Source organism: Ammodytes marinus (genome assembly GCF_949987685.1).
Source record: "Ammodytes marinus genome assembly, chromosome: 19".
In the NCBI taxonomy this organism is placed as follows: domain Eukaryota; kingdom Metazoa; phylum Chordata; class Actinopteri; order Uranoscopiformes; family Ammodytidae; genus Ammodytes; species Ammodytes marinus.
The window spans coordinates 8,645,387-8,666,186 of NC_137223.1; the positions used below are offsets into that span (position 1 = coordinate 8,645,387).

Here is a 20,800-nt window from a genome sequence, read left to right on the forward strand (position 1 = left end):
TGAATACTGAGTATTATAAGACACTATTTGAACTCCACCAGCATAACTTTGTCTCTATCTCGAAAACGCATGTGGAGTGAGTGGGCTTGACTGAAATAAATCTTTCAGAACAGCCTTAAGCCAACTGGCACTCATCATACATAATGCAATAGTTCATCATATTGCCCATCTGCTAAAATCGTATTTCATACTGCAGAGCTGATCCATTCTCACCATCAGCTGTGTGACTGTGTTCTGGTTAATCAGCGTGAAACCTGCTGTACCTTCTTCTTATGACCTGAGGTGGCACGCAGCCCTCTCCTGCTGTCCCTCCTCCTCGTCATGAATAAACATTTGTTCTTCTATCGCCAAGACCCGATATTAACATTTTCTAAAACGGGTGTGTTTCCTCCAGTAATAGGAGCATTTGTTCATGTACTGAACTAAAGTAAATATGTTAAGTGCTTGTTCTTTACCATACTATTTCTTCATACAATAAATAGCTACAATAATATACAAAATATATGAGCTTATTAAATACAATGTAGTCTTATTGATTATAGGCCTATAACCACCAATATCTATACAACATTGATAACATCCACGTCAACCCAACCAACTACAGCAAAACGTTATTAACACCTTAACCTTAGCCTGTTAGCTATTTTCGACTATATTTGGTCTACCTGTATTTATTATCTTGTAAATTTGTTTAACATCAACCCTGTCAAAGCTATACACATACAGTATGTTTCAGAACAACCTGGGCTAAAAATAAAACTGTGATGTCACTTCAATGTAAAAAAAATAAACAAAATTAAAATGTATTCTGACTTTGTTTCATGGGTCATGAGGTATGCATTGACCCTCCAGTGAAAAGACCCTCTGAAAGCCTCTCCAAGAGCCTCATGGAAAATGTTGCCTGCTAGGCTAGCATCAAAGCTAACGACAAGAAAAGATCGATAATGCTTAAAACATGAACCTCTAAACCTGATCAATCTTGGATCTAAGAGTATGGATGTATTGTCCCCGAAAAGAAGAACGAATTCCAGGCTTGGATAGAAGCTTCAAAGGGCTACTATTGCACAGAAGACAGCATTACGTTTGTTAGCTTTCCAGAGCGGAAAACGGCAAGATACTGGTGTCCTATACGACAAGCTCGGGCTAATAATGATTGAAAATGTAAGGAAAATATAACAGACAATGTGGGCTTTTCCATGCATTATAACTAGGCCTAGTTCACACATGTTCAGTGCAGGATTTATTCGTATATTGCTGTAGGACTATTGCTTCTTTACTAAAATAAATTAACTGACCACTTCCTCCCCCACTGTTTCCATTTAACCTCAAGGTCATATTGTTGCAAAATCTGTCTATGTAATGTAACATAGTGTAGCATATTTGGTTTGCTAATAGATGTTTTTTGTCAAGAACATGGTGCACTAGTGAGTGTTGACTCTGCTTCATCTGTTATCTATGATCCTCTGTTCCTCCTTTGGGATGCTCGATTACCCAAATTGCTGGTAAGTGAATTGATATTCATTTCTGGGTTAAATACGGTTACAGCAATATATGTCAAGCATCCATGAGTCACTTGATCGCTTGCAGTCGTACAAAATGTCATGTATATCTGAGTCGTATCTGGTCTTAGTCATCAAAACAAATTGAATCATGATTGATGAAATCCTTTGAACTATTTCACCATTTTTGTTTTTGCCACGTTCCGAACTTGATGCCATGTACTGCATTACATTTAAAAATATATATATTTCAATGTTACAGTACATCTGTTCCATGTCCTATGGAAGTGTCATAATCTCTGATAAGGATTATGTAGTTAATGAAATACGATTCATTGTTTTAAAGATATGGTCAAAATGAGCTCACATTCAACCAGTTACAACAATTAAATGCTACTTAAATGTTAAAGTATAGTCATAACGAAATAATATTAAACTCATTGGACATTTTTTGCATAAAGAATGATCACACTAATTTGTGTACCTGGTAGTATTAACTGTTTCTGAAGGACTATAACGCAGTATAGTATTATGTAATGGCTACTTTTACATATGCAGATGCTTTCATGACAAAAACATCTTTCTCACATGCTCCCTCTCTCCTCCTTCCCCACATTTAAAAAATCCATAGTGCAAAATAATGTAAACATTTATCTAAGTTTTTTGGCAAGTGGCAAACCATCAGACAACTGTACACTTAATATGTGCACATTCACACGAGGACATCAACGCCATATTTCACTATCAGCTCATTTGTGCAGATCTAGCGTATTTTATTCAGTAAATCAACTTAAACCAAGTTTCCAAGTCTTGTACATTCCCTGTAGTCACACAGTCTGTTGCAACTGCCTGTCCTTGACGAATGACTGTGTAGTGACTAGTCCGTGTTTACTCAGTAAGTAATGATTAGTTTGGGGGATTGTCCTCCCTAAATGACACAGTAATTTGCAAGAGAACACTGCAGAGTCTGATATAAGGAGCAGTCTGGGCGGTAGTCATCAAACTACAAAAACACAGTAAGTTAAATTTTGTTACTGAGAATCATGTGCATGAACTGGATTTGATTTGTGGGGTTATTTGTGTTTTGCAGTGGTGGGATATTTAAGTCCTATAAACTATTTTCCTCCTCATTTTTAATTGTCTGTGTCCTTCCCTTCTTGTCTCACAGTAATGAAGACCTGGTGTGCCCTTGCTTTCCTCTGGTTGGCATATTTCTGCCATGGCACTCTCTCCTGCCCAGCACTTTGCAAATGCTACCTCAGGAGGGCTGAGGTGGTCTGTAATGAGGTTCCCATGATAGAGTACCCCTCTGAGGGTCTCCCCAAGAACACCACCCTGCTGACCATCCAGTTCACAAACATCACCTCCATCTCTGAGAATCACCTTAACCCCACACCCCTATTGGAAGGCCTCCACCTGTACAGCAACCACCTGCAGAGTCTTTCCTCCCACCTTCTCAGGGGTGTCACTCGCCTCAACACTTTGGATCTCACTGGAAACAAAATATCTGACCTGCCTGCAGATGTCTTCAGCCACGCCCCACTTCGGAACTTGGTGCTGAAGAATAATCTCCTTGAAAAAGCTGATGCTGAGTGGCTTCCTGATAACAGCAACCTCACCTGGTTAGACTTATCTGGGAACCGCTTGACCCAGATCCCAGCTGCTCTGCTTCAGAAGCTGCCCCACTTGGACAGTCTGGACCTTGCCAACAATCTTCTGGAGAAGATCTCTGCAAATTCTCTGGACCAGCTTACCAAACTTGAGAGGCTAAACCTGCAAAACAACAAGCTAGACACCCTGGACGCATCCATACTTCAGAGCACCCAAAACCTCAACTATCTGTTCCTCTCTCGGAACAAGCTCAACAAACTCCCCCAAAACCTTTTTCAAGAACTCCCTCAGCTCAAACTCCTGAGTCTGGATGACAACCAACTGAGCCACATCCCTACAGGTTTGCTTGACCCGCTAAAATCCCTGGATGAGGAGGGGCTGGACCTGACGGCCAACCCGTGGGTGTGTGATGGGAAGACGGAGTACCTCTGGAGGTGGCTTCAGAAGAACAAGGAGAAGGTCTTCCTGCCAGACACCATCATATGTGCAAGTCCGCCATCTCTGATGGGGCGCTCAGTAATGTCTCTGACAGAAAGTGAACTCAACTAAATCTTAATATAAAATATTCCTCACACTGGTTAATATCTGATATGATAATGTAACCACCACAGCCTGTCATAGCTGTCACTGAAAAATGTTCTTCTGTCAGTGTTATGTTAATGTATAATTAAGCATTTGAGTATAGAGAGCATTTAAGAGCTTTTGTCTTTCTTGAAGTGTATTACTTTCAAATTAAATCTCACATTTAATAAATTGTTTGATATTTCAGAAAAACGCTTTGTTGCTTTATTGTTGAGGTGTACAGAAAATTAAATATTGATGCAATTATTATGTATTTACACCAATATGAATCTAAATAATAGTATCTTAGCTTAGTTTGGCATTTTCCAGAAATATAAATCAAATCCAACTTATTTTAAATTGGTGACCACATATATTTACTTATTCCTAACATGCTACCTCCCTTGTCCTCCTCCTTCACCCCATTTAAAAAATCCAAAGTACCAAATTATGTAAACATTGTCCTAGTTTATTTAGCTGTTTTTCGGCCAACCCGCGGGTGTGTGATGGGAGGGCAGAGTACCTCTAGAGGTGGCTTGAGAAGAACAAGGAGAAGGTCTTCCTGACAGACACCATCATATGTCTATATATCTCACTTGTTTAACTTGTGCACAGATCAATGATTTACAAATCACACTTGAAATACCAAACATTATTTCACCAAAATGTCATCATCATATAATCAAAATGTTCTAGAAGAGGTAAAATATTGTATTTTGTGTGTTAACTTTTTTAAAGTACAAAAACAAGTTACCACTCACCAGTTGATGAGCTGGTTTTGTTTGCTCAGGTTTGTTTGCCTCTTGCAACATTTTGTCCTGACTCACTGGTGGGTACAAATGTACTCAACATTGTAGAAATCTGGTCCGTAATCAAAAACAGAAGGATTCTGCTGTGCCTTGCAGGTAGGATTACGGATTTTATCATCAGATTTTCACATTGTAGTTTGATTATGTAGGGACCTTTCTCTTATACGGTATATGTTTTCTTTATGCAGTGCTTTCATGATGAACTTGTGGATACTCCTGGGCCTGGCTTTCACGGCACTGGCTGAAGGCAGTTCCCAAAAAAGAGGAGCCCACTCTTGCCCAGATCTGTGCTCCTGTTCCTTTCCATCCAGTCTAGAGGTGGTGTGCAGCGAAATCTCCCTCACTCATTTCCCTTCAAATGGTTTATCCTCGAACACCACTCAACTATCTATCCAATCCACCAATCTGAGCAGTATTACAGCTAGTCATTTGAGTGCTATGCCCCTTTTGAGCAACCTCCAGCTGTTTCACACCAACCTAAAGAATCTCCCATCAGATCTACTAAAAGACGTACCTCACTTGGACTTGTTGGATCTGACGGGTAATCGGCTGGTTTATCTTCCTCCGAAAGTTTTCAGCCATGCCTCACTCAGTAGTCTTGTGCTGAAGAATAATCTCCTTGAAAGAGCAGATGCCGAGTGGTTTCCTGACAACAGCAACATTACCATGCTGGACTTGTCTGGAAACCGTTTAAAAGGTGTGCCCGCAGCTCTGCTTCAGAAGCTGCCCAAGCTGGAGGATCTAGACTTGAGTGACAACGATCTGCAAGACCTGCAACCTGACACCCTGAAGAACCTGCCCTGCCTGGAGTCACTGAACCTTGCTGGTAACAAATTAAGATCCCTGAGTCCTACCATCTTCACCCACAACCCCAAACTATCCCACCTGTTCCTCCAGGAGAACCAGCTCCAAGAGATTCCGGCGACCCTCCTCCGCGGTCTCCGAGAACTTGACCTTCTGCTGCTCAATCAGAATCAGCTGCAGCATTTCCCATTAGGGCTGCTGGATGAGAGAAAGTCCTCTTTCCGAATCATCTTAACAGGAAACCCCTGGGTTTGCGATGAGAAGATGGAGTATCTGTGGAAGTGGCTCGCTGATCATCCTGAAGATGTCACCTTTTTGGAGGATGTGACATGTGCAGGGCCCGTAGCTCTTAAAAACCGACAAGTGGTCTCTCTTACTGGCAGTGATCTTGGACTGATTCCAAATTAGTGGTGGAGAAATATATAGTTCTTATTTTACGTTTACCCTCTACATCCCTGTAAAAAAATGATTCAAATTATATATCATTCACACGTGTCAAAGGGGGAAATAAAACTTTATGATTTATCTTTTTTCCTGGCACTGTTTTCTTATGGTCTTCCCTCGATCTCTTGATAGTTTGGATATTGTCCAGCCCACTGGGTGGCGTAACATACTAAATAGATTGTCAAAGTATTGAGCTGAACAGACAGTGCAACTCATTTAAGAACCCATTTACTCAGTCATTTCCAACCCGAAATGTGTTAAAGCAAACCTCGATTCCAATATATTCTGATTTATATGCATATAACAATCTGTGAGACACATACTCTCAAGGTAAATGAGTATAATTCACAGTATGGACCAACTAGAGGTTTAATCACTCTCTCTTAAATGATTGATGACGTCTTCATAATAATTTATGGTGTCTTCATTAATGAAGAGCACAGTTAAGAAAACAAATGGACTTCAGTGGTGTCCTTGGTGTGTTTTTTAAGATTCTTACCATAGATTCTTACTTACTTACAACTGATCCTTCCCATTTCTTTCAGTTGATGGTTGCATCACAGATTGCGGCATCGTTTCCAGTGTTTTTAATGATGTTGAGCATGTGGGAGTGTGTGGGCAGTGCAATGGCTGAGTCTTCCAACTGACCTCTTCCCGATATGTTTAAATCTCTTTCTCTCTTTCTTTAAGTCTCTCTTTCTAGCTCTCTCTATCTTGCAGTGTGTGTGTCTCCTGCTTGCCCACACACCCCTGTCCTCAAGCCTTGATCACAGTTAGTGCAACCCAAACGTTATTTACTACTCTTATAAAACATAAACCATTGCCTCTACATTGAACCTACTTATGAAAATTAAACCCTGTTTGTATACTCCCCAAAGAGCAGGAAAAGGACTTCTTTTTACGCTTGATGTATTTATTTCATTCCACCTTTCTGAATTGTACCCTGGAGGTTAAAGGTTGAGGAAGTGGGTTTGCTTGTCCGAATCCTAATTCCCATTTATGAGAATTCCCTCTGGGTGTAAACATCTGTTATGGGGGGTAAGTTCACAAACGCACTCTCTAACAACTTAACAACTGCTGCATTTCTTTGGACAAGGCATTTACTCTCCATCTGGTCTTGCGAATCCCCACACGCTCCGATGTGTGTAAACAGCTCGTTTTCTTGGATAAATGAGGATGAAACTTCCCTCCCCCTGATCAGTTTAGGAATAGAGCCTGCTCTCTTGCTCGCAGCCATGCTGTGTGGGCTAACGATGACTGAACTGACTATGTGACACTGAAATCTAAAAGGTCACAGGCAAGGTTTAAAGGACTGTGACCTTTCTGACTTGGTGTTGCAATGACGGAGACATGATCGTCTTTGATAGCGGTTCATTAGCACATAATGGTGCACTACTTACCTGACATATGTGAGAGTATTAGCTTACACAGAATGCCTCTCAGTGAATATTTCCAGGTTATATTCTCAGTGTGGACTTTCTGCGTTTTCTATCTATTTCTGAATGCAATGCTTCATTTGAGGTGTTATTATATCAATGAATCCTGTTGATTTTGCTCAATTTGTTTCTTTCTTTGGCTCTGCACCAATACGAATGTATTAATAAACTATAACTATATATAAAGGCTTCACTATAAAGTAACTAAGTACAATTCTAAGGGACTTCAGAAAAAGTGTGGGGTAAATTTTACTCTACTACATAAACTGTTAAAATTACATTGCAAACAAAAATACCAACAGTACATCCCATCCAGCTACATTCAAAGTATTCTTGCTCATTGGTTCATTATAAATAGGTGAATTTTTCTGACAATACTTTCAAGTGAAATTTAAAGCAATTGTTTATTATCTTGCTAAAGAAGCTTATTTGGTATCAGGCAAAGATAGATGATACAAATCATGCCACTGTTATATATGTAGGTTAAATATGAGGCAAATAGCCTGTCTCTTTCCAAAGATAACAAAATCCTACTCCACATTACAGTTTGCTTTTTCAGTCTGTACATAAAGTATTAAAAACGATTAATTGCAACGTCATGGAGTCTCCTTTGGCTGCCTGGTAACTGCTCCCAGTCCGTAAATAGTCACATAGCACATCATTTTCCATAAACCAGCAAATTGGAGTTTGTCTTTGTTTTTTTGAACAGATTAAATAAACAAGATAGAACTAGTTAAATAGCACTAATGAGCATAAAGGGACCTGTAAGAAGATATTTTAAGCTGTAGAAGGAGCCAGGTTCTCTGTGTCCCCCTGTCTTCAGTCTTCATACACAAAAAAAAAGCCTTTAGCTATATACAACATTTTACTGATGACCATTGTTAAAGATCTCCTATTATACTACTTTTCTGGTCTTAATTTCTTGTTAAAAACTGCTATAGACCAACCTGACACGAATCACATCACAAAAAACCACGTAGATTTTCGGGACACTCTTCCTCTCACCCTCACAGCAGTAACTCTCTACACCCCCCCCCCCCCCCCCCCCCCCCTCCTGCAAACCCCACTCCGTTGTGATTGGTTACCTTCCTTCCGGAACAATTTCAGCAGCGCGTAGGTAGATTTGAGAGCAGGAAGGTGTGGGCATGGCCGGAGCTTGCCTGAGCAGCACGTTACCATACATGGAAAAATCCGGAATCGTGACGACACGATGGCAGGACATTTGAACCGATTTGAACACGTGATTTCTCGACCGGCTGCCCTAGTGTTTAGCGCTCTGCACAGCCACCCCAGACGGTCAGCAGGGAATACGTCTAAATGCATGTACGTAATTATTTGATACTCTAGTATGGTTAAACATGACTATAAATCATTATAACAACGTTTATAGGTCATACAAGTATAATAGGTCCACTTTAAGGTATCAATCTTTTCATCTTACGCTCACTATGCAATTAAACACTCCTTCCAGATGTTACTTTAAATGCAAGCTTTATGAAAGTGCTTTTATATTGCAGTATTGTTACTTTGGTTAAGGGATGTTCCAAAGATTTTAATTTACAATTAAATAAATAGAAACTAAATCCCAACACAAATTCCCTTCTAACGAAATGGCCCTCCATCAACACACACACACACACACACACACACACACACACACACACACACACACACACACACACACACACACACACACACCTATTCCCTGCAGTGGTGCACCTTTGTTCTTCAATCTTGACATTTTGCAGGGTCACACTTACCTTTGTACGAGATGTGTGTGTTTGAGCTCAGGCCGAAGTAAGAAAATTGGTTGTTAGTCATTAAAAGCTTACCGGAAGGTGGGTGAGAACAGTCACACTTCCGAAGCCTTCAGGAGCTGAAAGCAATTACAATGCAAGCACTTAACGACAGTAAAACACTCCCACGGAGGCCCTTTTTGTCAACCTTCCCACCATTTTAACACAGGATTGACAGCATATTGTTTGTGTTTTCAGGACCATCATGCATTGCAGCCTACAGCCCCCATGTAGCATGTGTAACCAATGTTGCCCTATAAGCCATTGAAATTGGTGAGTGTGGAAAAGTATAGCACGATCCCATGCAATAACCTGCATCTTCATTTATCATAACGACCTTGTGCATTCATTGTATTCATCTCATTCACTCTGCCCATAAATCATAGCTCTTCTTGACAACGTAAACATGGGGTAAAGAATGGCACTGCTGGCTTTGTGCAATATCTCATTATTAGCTAAGAGGACTGTGGTCGCTTCCCCGACTGTATGATTGTTTGTTGTAAATGGCCCCCTGTGTTCTCTGGGGATTGGGCTATTAGGAGGCTCCTCCTAGATGGACGCCGTGTGTAACACCCTGCCACAAATTGAGTCTACTTTATTGCAGGAATAGATATTTTTATGGAGGCGCCCTCAATAACCCCAGACATACAGACATGAAGCTCATGGAATATAAGTTCACCTTAAAAAGAAATATTAGAGCTGTTTATCGATCATTATCTCAAGTCACGTGCTAAAATGCAGACCAAAGTGGAATACTTTGTAAAGGAGATCTGATTGCACTAACACTGACTTAATGGAGGACATAAGTGGTGATGACTCATATTAAGAGAGGAGATGAAGCTTCAGTTGATGGATTCTATTCGTCATATTCTCAGCCAGACACAGATTGTTATTGGCTTAAGATTTAACAAAGAACCTGATGAGACTTGATGAGAGGCTGGAAACTCAGTATTAGTAACAACTGGCCTAGAAGACAGACTCTGTTTAAAGGGTTGATTCACCCAAATTGCAAAATACCATTTTTCTTACTTACTGTATCTGGTGGTATCAAGCCATGTTGATAGTTTTTCAACCACCGTCACCCCGGTACAATGGGGGTGAATGGCATGTTGTTGTATGCTTACATAATAAAAAAGTTACTTTAGAAAATGTGTCATCAAATTGTCTTTCCAAAATAAAAGTGGGGCAAAGATGGAACGTAACTAAGTACAATTGCTCAGATGGTGTACTTCATTATACTAGTTTACTGGAGTATTTTATTATTTCTGGTACTTTATACTTTGAAGTCACTATATGTTTCAGAGGGAAATATTGTACGTTTTACTCCACCACAATTATGTGAGAACTTTACCGCTTACTTTGAATCAGATTAATGATAGAACTTGTCATCGACAAATAGATTAAGATGAGTTTTTATATAGGTTAAGATGACACAAGGTTAGATAAAACTTTTTTGATTTCCAGAGGAAACTTCACGAGATATCCAGGACTGTAAAATGTATTTTAAATTAGCCCCACCTTTACCAGATGCAAGTGATGCAGATAATTGTATAAAATAAATTATAACAATCTAATAATTCAATATATATATTGAATGGACCATTTTGGCTAATGGATGTGTTTAGCTGGTGTTTTAAGGATGTGCTGGCGCTAATGTGAGTAATTTTCACTAAATCATAATTTTGGATGCAAGGTATTTACTATTCTTACACTGTGGTACCTTTACTAATGAAATATTTATTTGACCAATGTGATGGTAACGCCTGAAAGAAACTGGTGGTGCAAAGGTGTTGGCAGACAGCATTTGAAGCAAAACACTTAAAGGCCGGGTTGAAAATGCCTGCCGGCACACAAAGTGGTAGGATAATCGTCGTTTGTAAAGGTTATTTTTTGGCATTTTGTTTAATTTACAGTCAGTATAGAGATATACAGGAAAGGACACAGAAGAGAGAGATGTATGACATGCATGGGTATAGTAGGCACACGTTTTACTCTAGTGAGAATTGCTCATCACCTAAACATCTTTCAATAGTCATTCCTACATTAAATTGAAGCTTAAGGTGTTGGCTGGAAATGTGTACCCCTCACTTTTTCTAACTTATTGTAATAAAGAAGAAATTAATCATCAAAGACACCCTTACACATTGTGACAACCAACCCCATCAAGGGGTCGGTTGTCACACACTATGGGGTTGTTTGTCACAATGTTATCTTACTGTGAATAATCTTAAAAAGAAGGCAAGAAAGTAGAACTAAATTTGAAAGTTTAATTGCATTGTCAAGTTTGACAAATAGGCCTACATAAATTACTGTAGCCTTGGCAGCTGGTCTAGTTTAGGATGCACCGGGTTGTTTTGATTTTGTTGCCCTCTTTTCTTTTGCATGCTAGCTTCCTTTTCCTGCTCTATACTTTCCTTCTCTGGGGTTTCAGTGAGGATACAGCTTGACAATTTATTTCGTTATTGGGTTCCTTTTCTGGCTGCAGCCTTTGGATAACATGTGACAACCAACCCCCCAAAAAATGTGACGACCAACCCCAACTTGAATTTCTTCTTTGCTAGCATCAAGGCCAACAACCATCTGACAACTAATTAGCTTGCTAACCACAATCTAAACTATGGTTTACCCTTTACACCTTTTTAGGGTAACAAGTGTTTTGTTATAAACCCATTGTGTAAAAGCGTAGAAGAAAAATACTGAGGAGCTAAATATTTTCAATTTGACATGAAAAACACATACAGTCCTCTCACCTCAAATTCAGCAGTCTAACTCCAAAGAAGACTATGTAGGTGACCTCTGATCCCAATTCTGTATATTTACATGCCAAAATTTCACAGACTGGCTTCTGGTTCCGAGATATAACGATTGTGACAACCAACCCGTGTGACATACAACCCCGTTCTCCCCTACTCGTCTGACTGTTACACATCCACTCTCTTTAATTACTATGTAAATATTCCACTGCAGCGATGCACTGTGTACGATCCCTGCAGCTTTGATCTGAGGCTGCTGTAAGAGTAAAAAATTGTTCTGGTAGATACTCCTTCTGTGTCTTACTCTGTAATTTCTCTCTCCAGGGATGGCAGATTGATCCCCACAGTGCGTGTGTAATCACCAACTAGCGACCGAGGCAAAGGGACAAACGAAGCAGAGGGTGTTTAATTACCTCGAGGCACAAGATACGGGGACAAGGTATTTTATCACTGTTTGACGTTTAAATCCATGACTCCTCACATCCTTTGCCATAAATTTTTTCTGCTCACTGACATCCTTTCACACTGAGCTAATGTGGATTATCATCTGGCTCCATATGTCTAGTGGGGTTTAAGTCAGTGCCTAAAACAGACCTTTCACCTGTTGTTTGGGTGGTCAGCGTTAAGTTATGCAGCAGTTTGCAGAAATGCAGCATGTAGAAACAAGGTCACTGAGGGGGAGATCATATGTCATGTGAAAGGGACTCAGGCCGATTGTTTGTCTGGGCACATTGAGATGAAGGAAAAAAACAAAATGTAACAACTTAAAGATTCTACAAACAGAAGATCTCCGTTTAAGGAATCAATTCCTCAGAAATGTCAGGGATTACGGTAATTGAGGAGCAGGAGCCAATTAGCCTAGTTTAGCATAAAGACTGGTTTCCAGTGCTCACAAATATGCCAACAAGTACATCTAGAGCTTGCTAAGCAACATATTGGATGTCATGTTGGATCCGAAAGAAAACATACTAAATCTTAGTGCTAAACTAAGCTAACTGCTTGCTGGCTGGAGTATCATATTTAAATGACAGACATAAGGGTGGCATTACTATTCTAATCAAACTCTCAATGGTAATTTTTTTCCCTAAGATTGTAAACTATTTAACTACCTTTATTACAGAGACAGGAACCAGGCCTACTAATCTAACCACCAGCTAAAAACCTAATAATGGTGTTTACTAAAGACAAATGTTCTCATAATATCTCTGGTATGACTCCAGCATTTCCAAGTAAACCCAATCATATCAAAATGTGTTTTTGCACGTATTTGTCCTCTGCACATAAATATTTTAAACGTTGCTATCTTTAAAACAAAAGCTTTCGTCTCTGAAGAGACTCATGACTCAAAAGTGAGGAGCAACGATTAATCTCCCAGGTTGTGGCTGTTACATTTTTCATGAGATGGATATCACATTGTTTAAAGAAACTTAACTTGTGAAATGACACATTAGCAAGGAGCAAAGACACAGATGCGACAGTCTGATGAATGGAAAACGCCGGCTGGAGCACATCTTTGACAGAGATACAGTATATCCTATCCCCATGACACCCTCAATACATTTTGTTTTAATGACCTGCAGCCCTAACTTAATTGTAATCATTGCAGCAAGCTCTCCCCTCTCCCCTCTATAAAACATCATTGTCTCCAGATTAAATATCGAGCAGGGGCGAGTTCCTCAGTCAGCGTGCAGGTCAGATCTATCACTGCGGCATTGAGGCCCATTTCCTTAATTAGATGTCCATACACTTATCACAGAGAGCCACTAGAACATGGCTGATAAAGTGATATTTGTCCTTAGTTTGTAATTTCTCAAGTTCGGACCGTCAATGAATGGCATGTTCTAAGAGACTCAGACAACTTGTTCCAAACACTAGGCAGACCTAGTTGTCACTCTTTATATGCGAGCATTGATAAAAAGTAGAGCTGTTTTGTATCTCTCTTGTGTGTTTCTGCACCGCCTAATTGAAGGGCCTTGTGCCTGAATTGTGCTATATAAATAAAGTTGCCTTTCCTTGTCTTGCCTTAAAAAGCAATGCAACGTATGGATTGCTTTTAAAAATCAACTGAGGCGCCCTAACACAAACGTTGGCTTTTGATCTAGTTATTTTAAGCCGTCAGTGGAAATGTCTTTCAAAGTCCAAGTTCATCCGGAGACTGTGCCTGGCATAAATATGAAGGTTGTTGTTATTTCAGACTGACCAGGCCAGATGAGAGCAGCTGGTAATGTTTAGAGCAGTGCCACTAAATGACAATCCAAACGACCCGACCCGACGCGATAAATGACTGTGTAGCAACATGAACACATTTGCCAAGATTCTGACTTTTGTTTTACATAACTCAATTAACTAAAAAAGACTTGTTTATCTTTCGGACTGCAGAACTCTGCGACATCAGAGCCTTCTAGACCCTTTTCAATTTGCTTACAGGGAGGGAAGAGGCGTCCGGGACGCAACTGCTACTCTTCTTAATCTGCTTTTTAAACATCTGGAGTAAGAAGCATGCCAGACTACTTTTTGTCGATTTCTCCTCTGCTTTTAATACGATCAGCCCCATGTTCTCGTTGAGAAGCTAATTAACACCTTAAGCCTATCCTTGTCTAGTGGGTTGGATATTGGATTTTTTAACCAATAGATCACAATGACTCGGTCATTGTCAGCCTACTCCATAATGATGAGACTGGGCATGGCCAGGTTGAAGAGGACTTCCTGACCTGCTGCAACGATGCGTTCCTTGAACTTAACATCTCTAAAACAAAAGAGCTCTGTATTGATTTTAGACGTGGCCCCCATCCCACCGAGAACACCGTCATCTGTGGCCAGCCTGTGGAAATCGTGCCCAGCTACAAATATCTGGGCACGATTATCGATAATAATCTGAAATTTGATGCTAACATGGACATGCTGTGCAAGAGGGGCCAGCAACGCCTTTGAAATTGTTTTACTGTGCATATATACATTCTGTCATCTCCTTCTCTGTCATCTGCTGGTACGGTAACCTCACTATCAAGGATAAAAATTATCTTGGGAAAATTGTTAAGACTGCCTCTAAAATCACTGGTATCCAGTTAGAGAGCCTCGATCCGTTTTACAATAGACAGCTGCTCAGGAAAGCTTTTTACATCCGACATGATAATACCCATCCACTCAACTCAGAGTTCATGTTGTTGCCATCTGGCCTTCGTCTGTGTGTACCGAAGATCACCAAAAACAGATACAAATACTCTTTCATCCCATCATCCATCCGGGCAATCAATGCGGCCAGCAGCAGGTAAATGCTGCTGATGCTGATTTTATTTTGTGTTGCTGATGACTTTTATTTTTATTTTTATATCTTGGGTTGTTGATGACTTTTATTTATTTTTATTTTTATTTCTTGGCACTTTATTTGTATGCACTTTGTGTCTCCTCAGGCTTGTGTATATATTGTTGTGTTATTGTGTCCATTGATGTCTTGTTTGTCGTGTGTCTTTAAACTTCTCCTGCTGTACACAAATGTGCCCTCGTGGGACATTTAATAAAAACCTTGAACCTTGAACCTTGAGGAGGGATTTCACATTATTCTCATTATCTCAGGGAAGGTGGTCCAAACGTAACCTTAGGGAAATAGTGCTGACTCATACTTGCGACCTTCACAGCTAGCTGAATCTGTGGGTTTTTCTAATTGATATTTTGAATTTACATTTTTGCTTTCTAAGGACTATTTCAAAAGTTTTGCTGAGAGTTAAACAGGAAGATCAACAATAATACTCTCAGGTCTTCATATTAAGAAAAAAACAAGAGCATGAAGGTGATTAGCCTATACCTTAAAGACAGGCATGTGGAGTAAACAGCTAGCAAGGCTATATCCAAAGTTCTTTAATTAGCCCATTAATGAACATGATACTGTATATCCATCCGCACAGCTCTTCTGAGCAGCATTTTTGCTCAACTTGTTGTTCCCAGAGAAATTGTTATGTCACAAATGGTAGAAAGCTTAGCTAATTAAATCGCCTGCTGGCTCTAGTTTCATATTTCTCATAGGCATGAGAGCGATATTGATCTTTTCATCTGACCCTTGACAAGGAGACAAATCGTCTTATTCTTCTAAATGATTTCAATGGCAACAGCCTTTTTTTTTAACAGGAAGAGATTTATATAGAAATAATGATAGATGATTAATATGAAGCAATATATGCAAGCTGCACCACACCATTTCTGATTGATAACTTTTATGTTCCAGTCATAGCCTGATGATGAAAGATTCATTTTATTTGTTCCAGGACTGTTGTATAACATGGCAATGGTTTAGGCTACTGTACGTGCACCCAATAAATTGCCTATACACCTGTATCTGGACGGTCCTATACTTTTTATGAGTCAGTATCGTGGCAAAACTTAACCCAAAGAAATATTGTGTTTACACTTTAAAGTGTATTTTTCTATATAAAAAAAACATATTGAATCCACTTTAAACCAGTGTTGTAACAATACATCGTTTTTTATAGGCATTGTAGTTTACAACTAAGTTCCGAAGTGGTACAATTAAAAGAATCAGAACAAACAATGACAATGTAGCAAGCATTTTAGCTTGTTGTACTCGGGTCCACTGTGCAGGCTATTCCATATCTAATGCTATATAACCAAGGCACCTGGACGATAATTAACAAAGCCCATAAAGTATAATGAGAGAATATAACCGATTAAAGGAATATAATTAGTTCATAAATATGATGCATAACAGATAATAATAAGCAGGCAGGTATTTTCCAGAAGAGAGCGTTCGATGCGTGCCAACTTTCCCCCTGTGCCTTTACACACAGATACTTGGCTGGATTTTTACAACAGCCGAGGTCTGATATAAGACAGGTATCAGACCTGTCACAAAGCATATATGAGCATTCACAGATATCTATTTTTCATCTTTTCTTTTACTGATTTAATGCCACTTCACCTCCCAGAAGCTCAGCATTACACTGCAGTGGCCCCAGTCTGTACCCCACATAAAAAGGCGCAGTAAAACCCTGCTCAGATAACAACCTGGGGGGAAAAAATTAGGCTATAACTTTTCTGGCTAATCTCAAGATACTGAGCTTACAGCGAGACCGAGGGAAGTATTGCACTCCTGAACACACACACACACACACACACACACAACCTCTCTTTCTATATTCCTCTCAGGTGTACGGTTTTCAGGAATCTCGAAGATTTAAAAAGGCTTATAAGGCTTCTATTGTTCATATTTTGTAAAATAGCTATCCCAGCAATGTTGCATTCAGTTTTGCATTCTCTAAGCACACATCTGTGTTTTCATTAGCAGATAAAAGGTAATAAAACCACTACATGGATAGTCACTGCAGATTTATTTGAAACTGTGAGTTCACGGGCACACACATCTACAACACACACACACACATACACACACACACACACACACACAAACACATATCGTTACACCCATAACTATCACTCAGTATTCCCCTGCTGCCGTCTCGAGGAAACACAGCATTAGCAAACCCTCATTCAACTCCCTGAAGGAGCAAAAAAGCTTTGCAACACGTCACATCTTTGTTAGGAAAAGCCAGAACTCTGCAGGCATTTCACTTTTTCCCATGTTCCATTTGCAGTTGTAATTCTCTTTGCATCTTCATGGAGTCAGGGGTAACGTGCCAGAAAACATCAGAAGGCTGCACTTCACTTTCTCTGGTCAGTATTTAAGTTTGAAGGGCAGAGCTGTATTCATTTAATTGGTTTGACAATTGTGCATTGACATCTTTGGCATAGGCAGCTGCGAAGCCATTGAGTGGATAATACATTGTCAGGGATAATGAAAGTGTGCTATCTGCTGGATCCATAGATTTGCCGAGCTATTTCTAAACCGTTTTCTTCTAAAACCACAGGGGTAGATATGAGGATTTTGCACAAGAAGTTAGATAATAGGAGTTGAAGATGTGATAAGTTAAGGGGAAAAGAAGATATGGAAATCATTCTTCCGGACGTGTTGAGTGGGTTCTGTGCATCATCCCATCCGGTTATTTTGTAGAAGGTCAAACTTAATCTATGTAATTATTGTCTTGCAATTTTATACAGCTCCCTGCCTGAATAAAAGTGCCTCCAGGTGTGCACCTACGCAGTATTTTAAAGCTTCCTGTAAAAAAAAATAAGAAAAATCAAACTCATTCTGCACACAATAATGCTCCTGGAACATGTTTTTAACTCTTCTTCTGAATTTGACATGGGGGAGATTATACCTTTTCCCTCCGCTACAGCTGAAAATATCTCTCAACCAGAGATAAGGCCCAGAGGGGTGAGCTGTTAAGCCCTGTCATTATGCACACACATTCTTATTATCAAATGAATGAATGTGTTTGACCACCTTCCCGCAGGATGTGAATCCATTAGAATAAAGTATGCCATTAAACCGTTGGGAGGCGAGGCATAATCTGCTTTTAATGTGGTCTTGAGGGCAACATTTTATCCATGATGTGCGTGAATGCCTCCCATTTTGTTCATTGTTTTTTTTCTTCTATTTATTCCTCAATTTATTTTTTCCTTGTATTTTATTTTCTTTTACTTTTGTGTTCGGGGTTTCGGACCTTTCAATTATAGTCTCCTACTTGGCTAAATGATTATAGCACACTTTGTATCTAAAAACACCCAGATGGTGTGTGGAAATTTGAATTGGACAGAGGAATAGACTGCTCTCACTGAAAATAACTTAGTTTAACACTTTCAACACATTCATCAAACAGCAATAAAGAACCTCACACCAAAACAGCTGTTTGAGAAAAATCATGCATAACCTAATGAGGTTGTGTTGAACGTCTAGTGTATGTGTGTGTGTGTGTGTGGGTGTGTAGGCGGGTGTGTATGTGGGTGGGTCTGTGTGTGTAGGTGGGTGGGTCTGTGTGTGTGTGTGTGTGTGTGTGTGTGTGTGTGTGTGTGTGTGTGTGTGTGTGTGTGTGTGTGTGTGTGTGTGTGTGTGTGTGTGTGTGTGTGTGTGTGTGTGTGTGTGTTTGTGCTGTCATGTAACTCTATACCATCATGACAGTATATGTCACCAGGAAGCAATTAGAGCTGGAAGTCAGCTGAATGGAACACGTGAGTTTTGGGAATAGCTTTAAATACCCCAAACTAAACAAAAACGTGTAATTGACACCATCTTTCTACGCATATCTACTGTGATATTACTGCTTCATTTACTGTAAAGCAGTGTCAGTATCTACTCTGTTTATTTACACAGCATCCATACAAACGGGATCCACAATTTGACACTGCACACTTCAACACATCAAATATTGAAGTGCATACACAGCATGTAGTAAGGATTCTGAGACAAACCTGTCGTTGCCTTGTTAATTATTCTTCTCCGTTGTGGAATGAAATGTCGGAAAAGTTCCTTTAACCTTAAACACATAAATAAATCATGAATCTCCAGCTGGACAATTTCAGGAACGTTCTTCAAGCGCACGCCCACACAGATTGTGATCATTTCAGTTTGTGCCGAGGATTCAGAAATCCGTGTTGCACATACACAAGCATCAGAAAAAAATGTTTTCGAAGTCTGTTCAGTCAAGTAAAAACTTGCAAGTATGTCGACTTGCCCACAATATCTTTAGAATTGTTGTTAAAAAATAGACCCGTCTTCTCCCCCTGTCTCAGGAAATAACCCCTATGAGCATCCAGAAAACAATTTATTGATTTAGTAACAACACCCATTAGCCGGGCAGGATATTGTCATAACAATTGTGGCTATTTTTAAAAGGGATAATGAGCACAATTTTGAGTAAGTGCACTGGAACAAGCTCTCATCTTAAACGCCAACATGACTAATATGTGGGTGTTGTAAATTGGTGATTATTCAGCAGATCACAGCAGGTCACTTCAGAGTGGATCACACGTGGCTGTGTGCATATGGGGTGAAGTTGTGTGTGTGTGTGTGTGTGTGTGTGTGTGTGTGTGCGTGTGCGTGTGTGCATGTGTGTGCTTGTGTGTTTGCTTTTGCGTGAATCTGTGTGTGTCTGTCTGTGTATGTCGGTCCGTGTATGTGTTAGCAATTATTTGTGTGCACTTGTAGGTAGGTGGTTGAAATATGTTTGTTTACAGCCACTGTGTTTGTGTGTGGCGTGGCGTGTGCTTTCAAAATCTAAATTTGAACGTGAAGGTGCATGTGTATTTGCATGTGCATCTGCTGAAGGAACATTGTTCTATAATACAATGCGTGCCTTTGACATTCGAGCTCCACCTGTCAGCGCGTACAAAGGCCTTTCTCCCAGGGTTTGACATGGTGTGAGTCTGCTGCTGGCCAGTGGAGATAGCAAAGTCCTGTATAGGACGTGAGTGGGTGGACAGCCTGCAGAGTCCTGCCTGACCTCTTTCCTAATGTCTCTCTCTCTCTCGCTCTCTCTCTCTCTCTCTCTCTCTCTCTCGCTGTCTCTCTCTCTCTCTCTCTCATGCTGCATAACTTAGGCTGTAGCTCAGTGGAGAAAAGCATAAGCCTATACCGAAGAGGTTGCTAATAATAAATCAGTGTCCTCTTACTAATCAAACAAACTGACATTTTGTCCCTGTGATTAATGCAGACGCCCTGTAGGCAGAGCAGCACTAATATGTATCGCCTTTCTCTAGTCTATTGCATTAAAATGTGATGTAGTTATCTAAGAAGTTACATTTTTTGACCTTTACTTTAAGGTCCCCAATCAGACCAAATTGTTACTTTTTTAAAACACATGATGAGCCAAGAAATCTGCATCTTCAAGCCCCAAAACATAAAACTTCAGAGGTTCATTTGAGGATTCTTGCAAATAATTTGAAGAAAAGTTATCAGTCAACAAAAATATTAAAATATGAATATCAAACAAATTGCAATTGAGAGTGCATGAAAACAATGTTGCAATTAAGAACTCTTAATTGAATGAATAAAAAAGAACAATATTCAATGTTATAGTAGGCTATGATATCAAGTAGTGTTGTTGAACTTGCAGTTAGCTAGTTTGTGGATGAATATTACATTTATAAAAAATGAAAACTTGGGAACCAAGTTGGGAGCCCTTGCTGTGGAGTTTGGCTAAGGTGAGGGAGAGGATTCCACATAAGTGTTAAGGGGAAATA

At 39.8% G+C, this 20,800-nt stretch overlaps 2 protein-coding genes across 2 annotated transcripts; both read left to right on the plus strand.

Annotated features, from left to right (window-relative positions):
* Window positions 1–2,669: 2,669 nt before the first annotated feature.
* On the plus strand, window positions 2,670–3,659 carry LOC307266192 (uncharacterized protein; the record flags this gene model as incomplete). Its single annotated transcript, XM_080048156.1, has 1 exon — window positions 2,670–3,659. One exon carries the CDS (start codon window positions 2,670–2,672, stop codon window positions 3,657–3,659), a length of 990 nt encoding a protein of 329 aa, XP_079904282.1.
* A 1,019-nt stretch (window positions 3,660–4,678) lies between these two features.
* LOC307266259 (uncharacterized protein) lies at window positions 4,679–5,692 on the plus strand (the record flags this gene model as incomplete). The annotated part of the gene is made up of 1 exon (XM_080048235.1): window positions 4,679–5,692. One exon carries the CDS (start codon window positions 4,679–4,681, stop codon window positions 5,690–5,692), a length of 1,014 nt encoding a protein of 337 aa, XP_079904361.1.
* Between the last annotated feature and the right edge of the window lie 15,108 nt (window positions 5,693–20,800).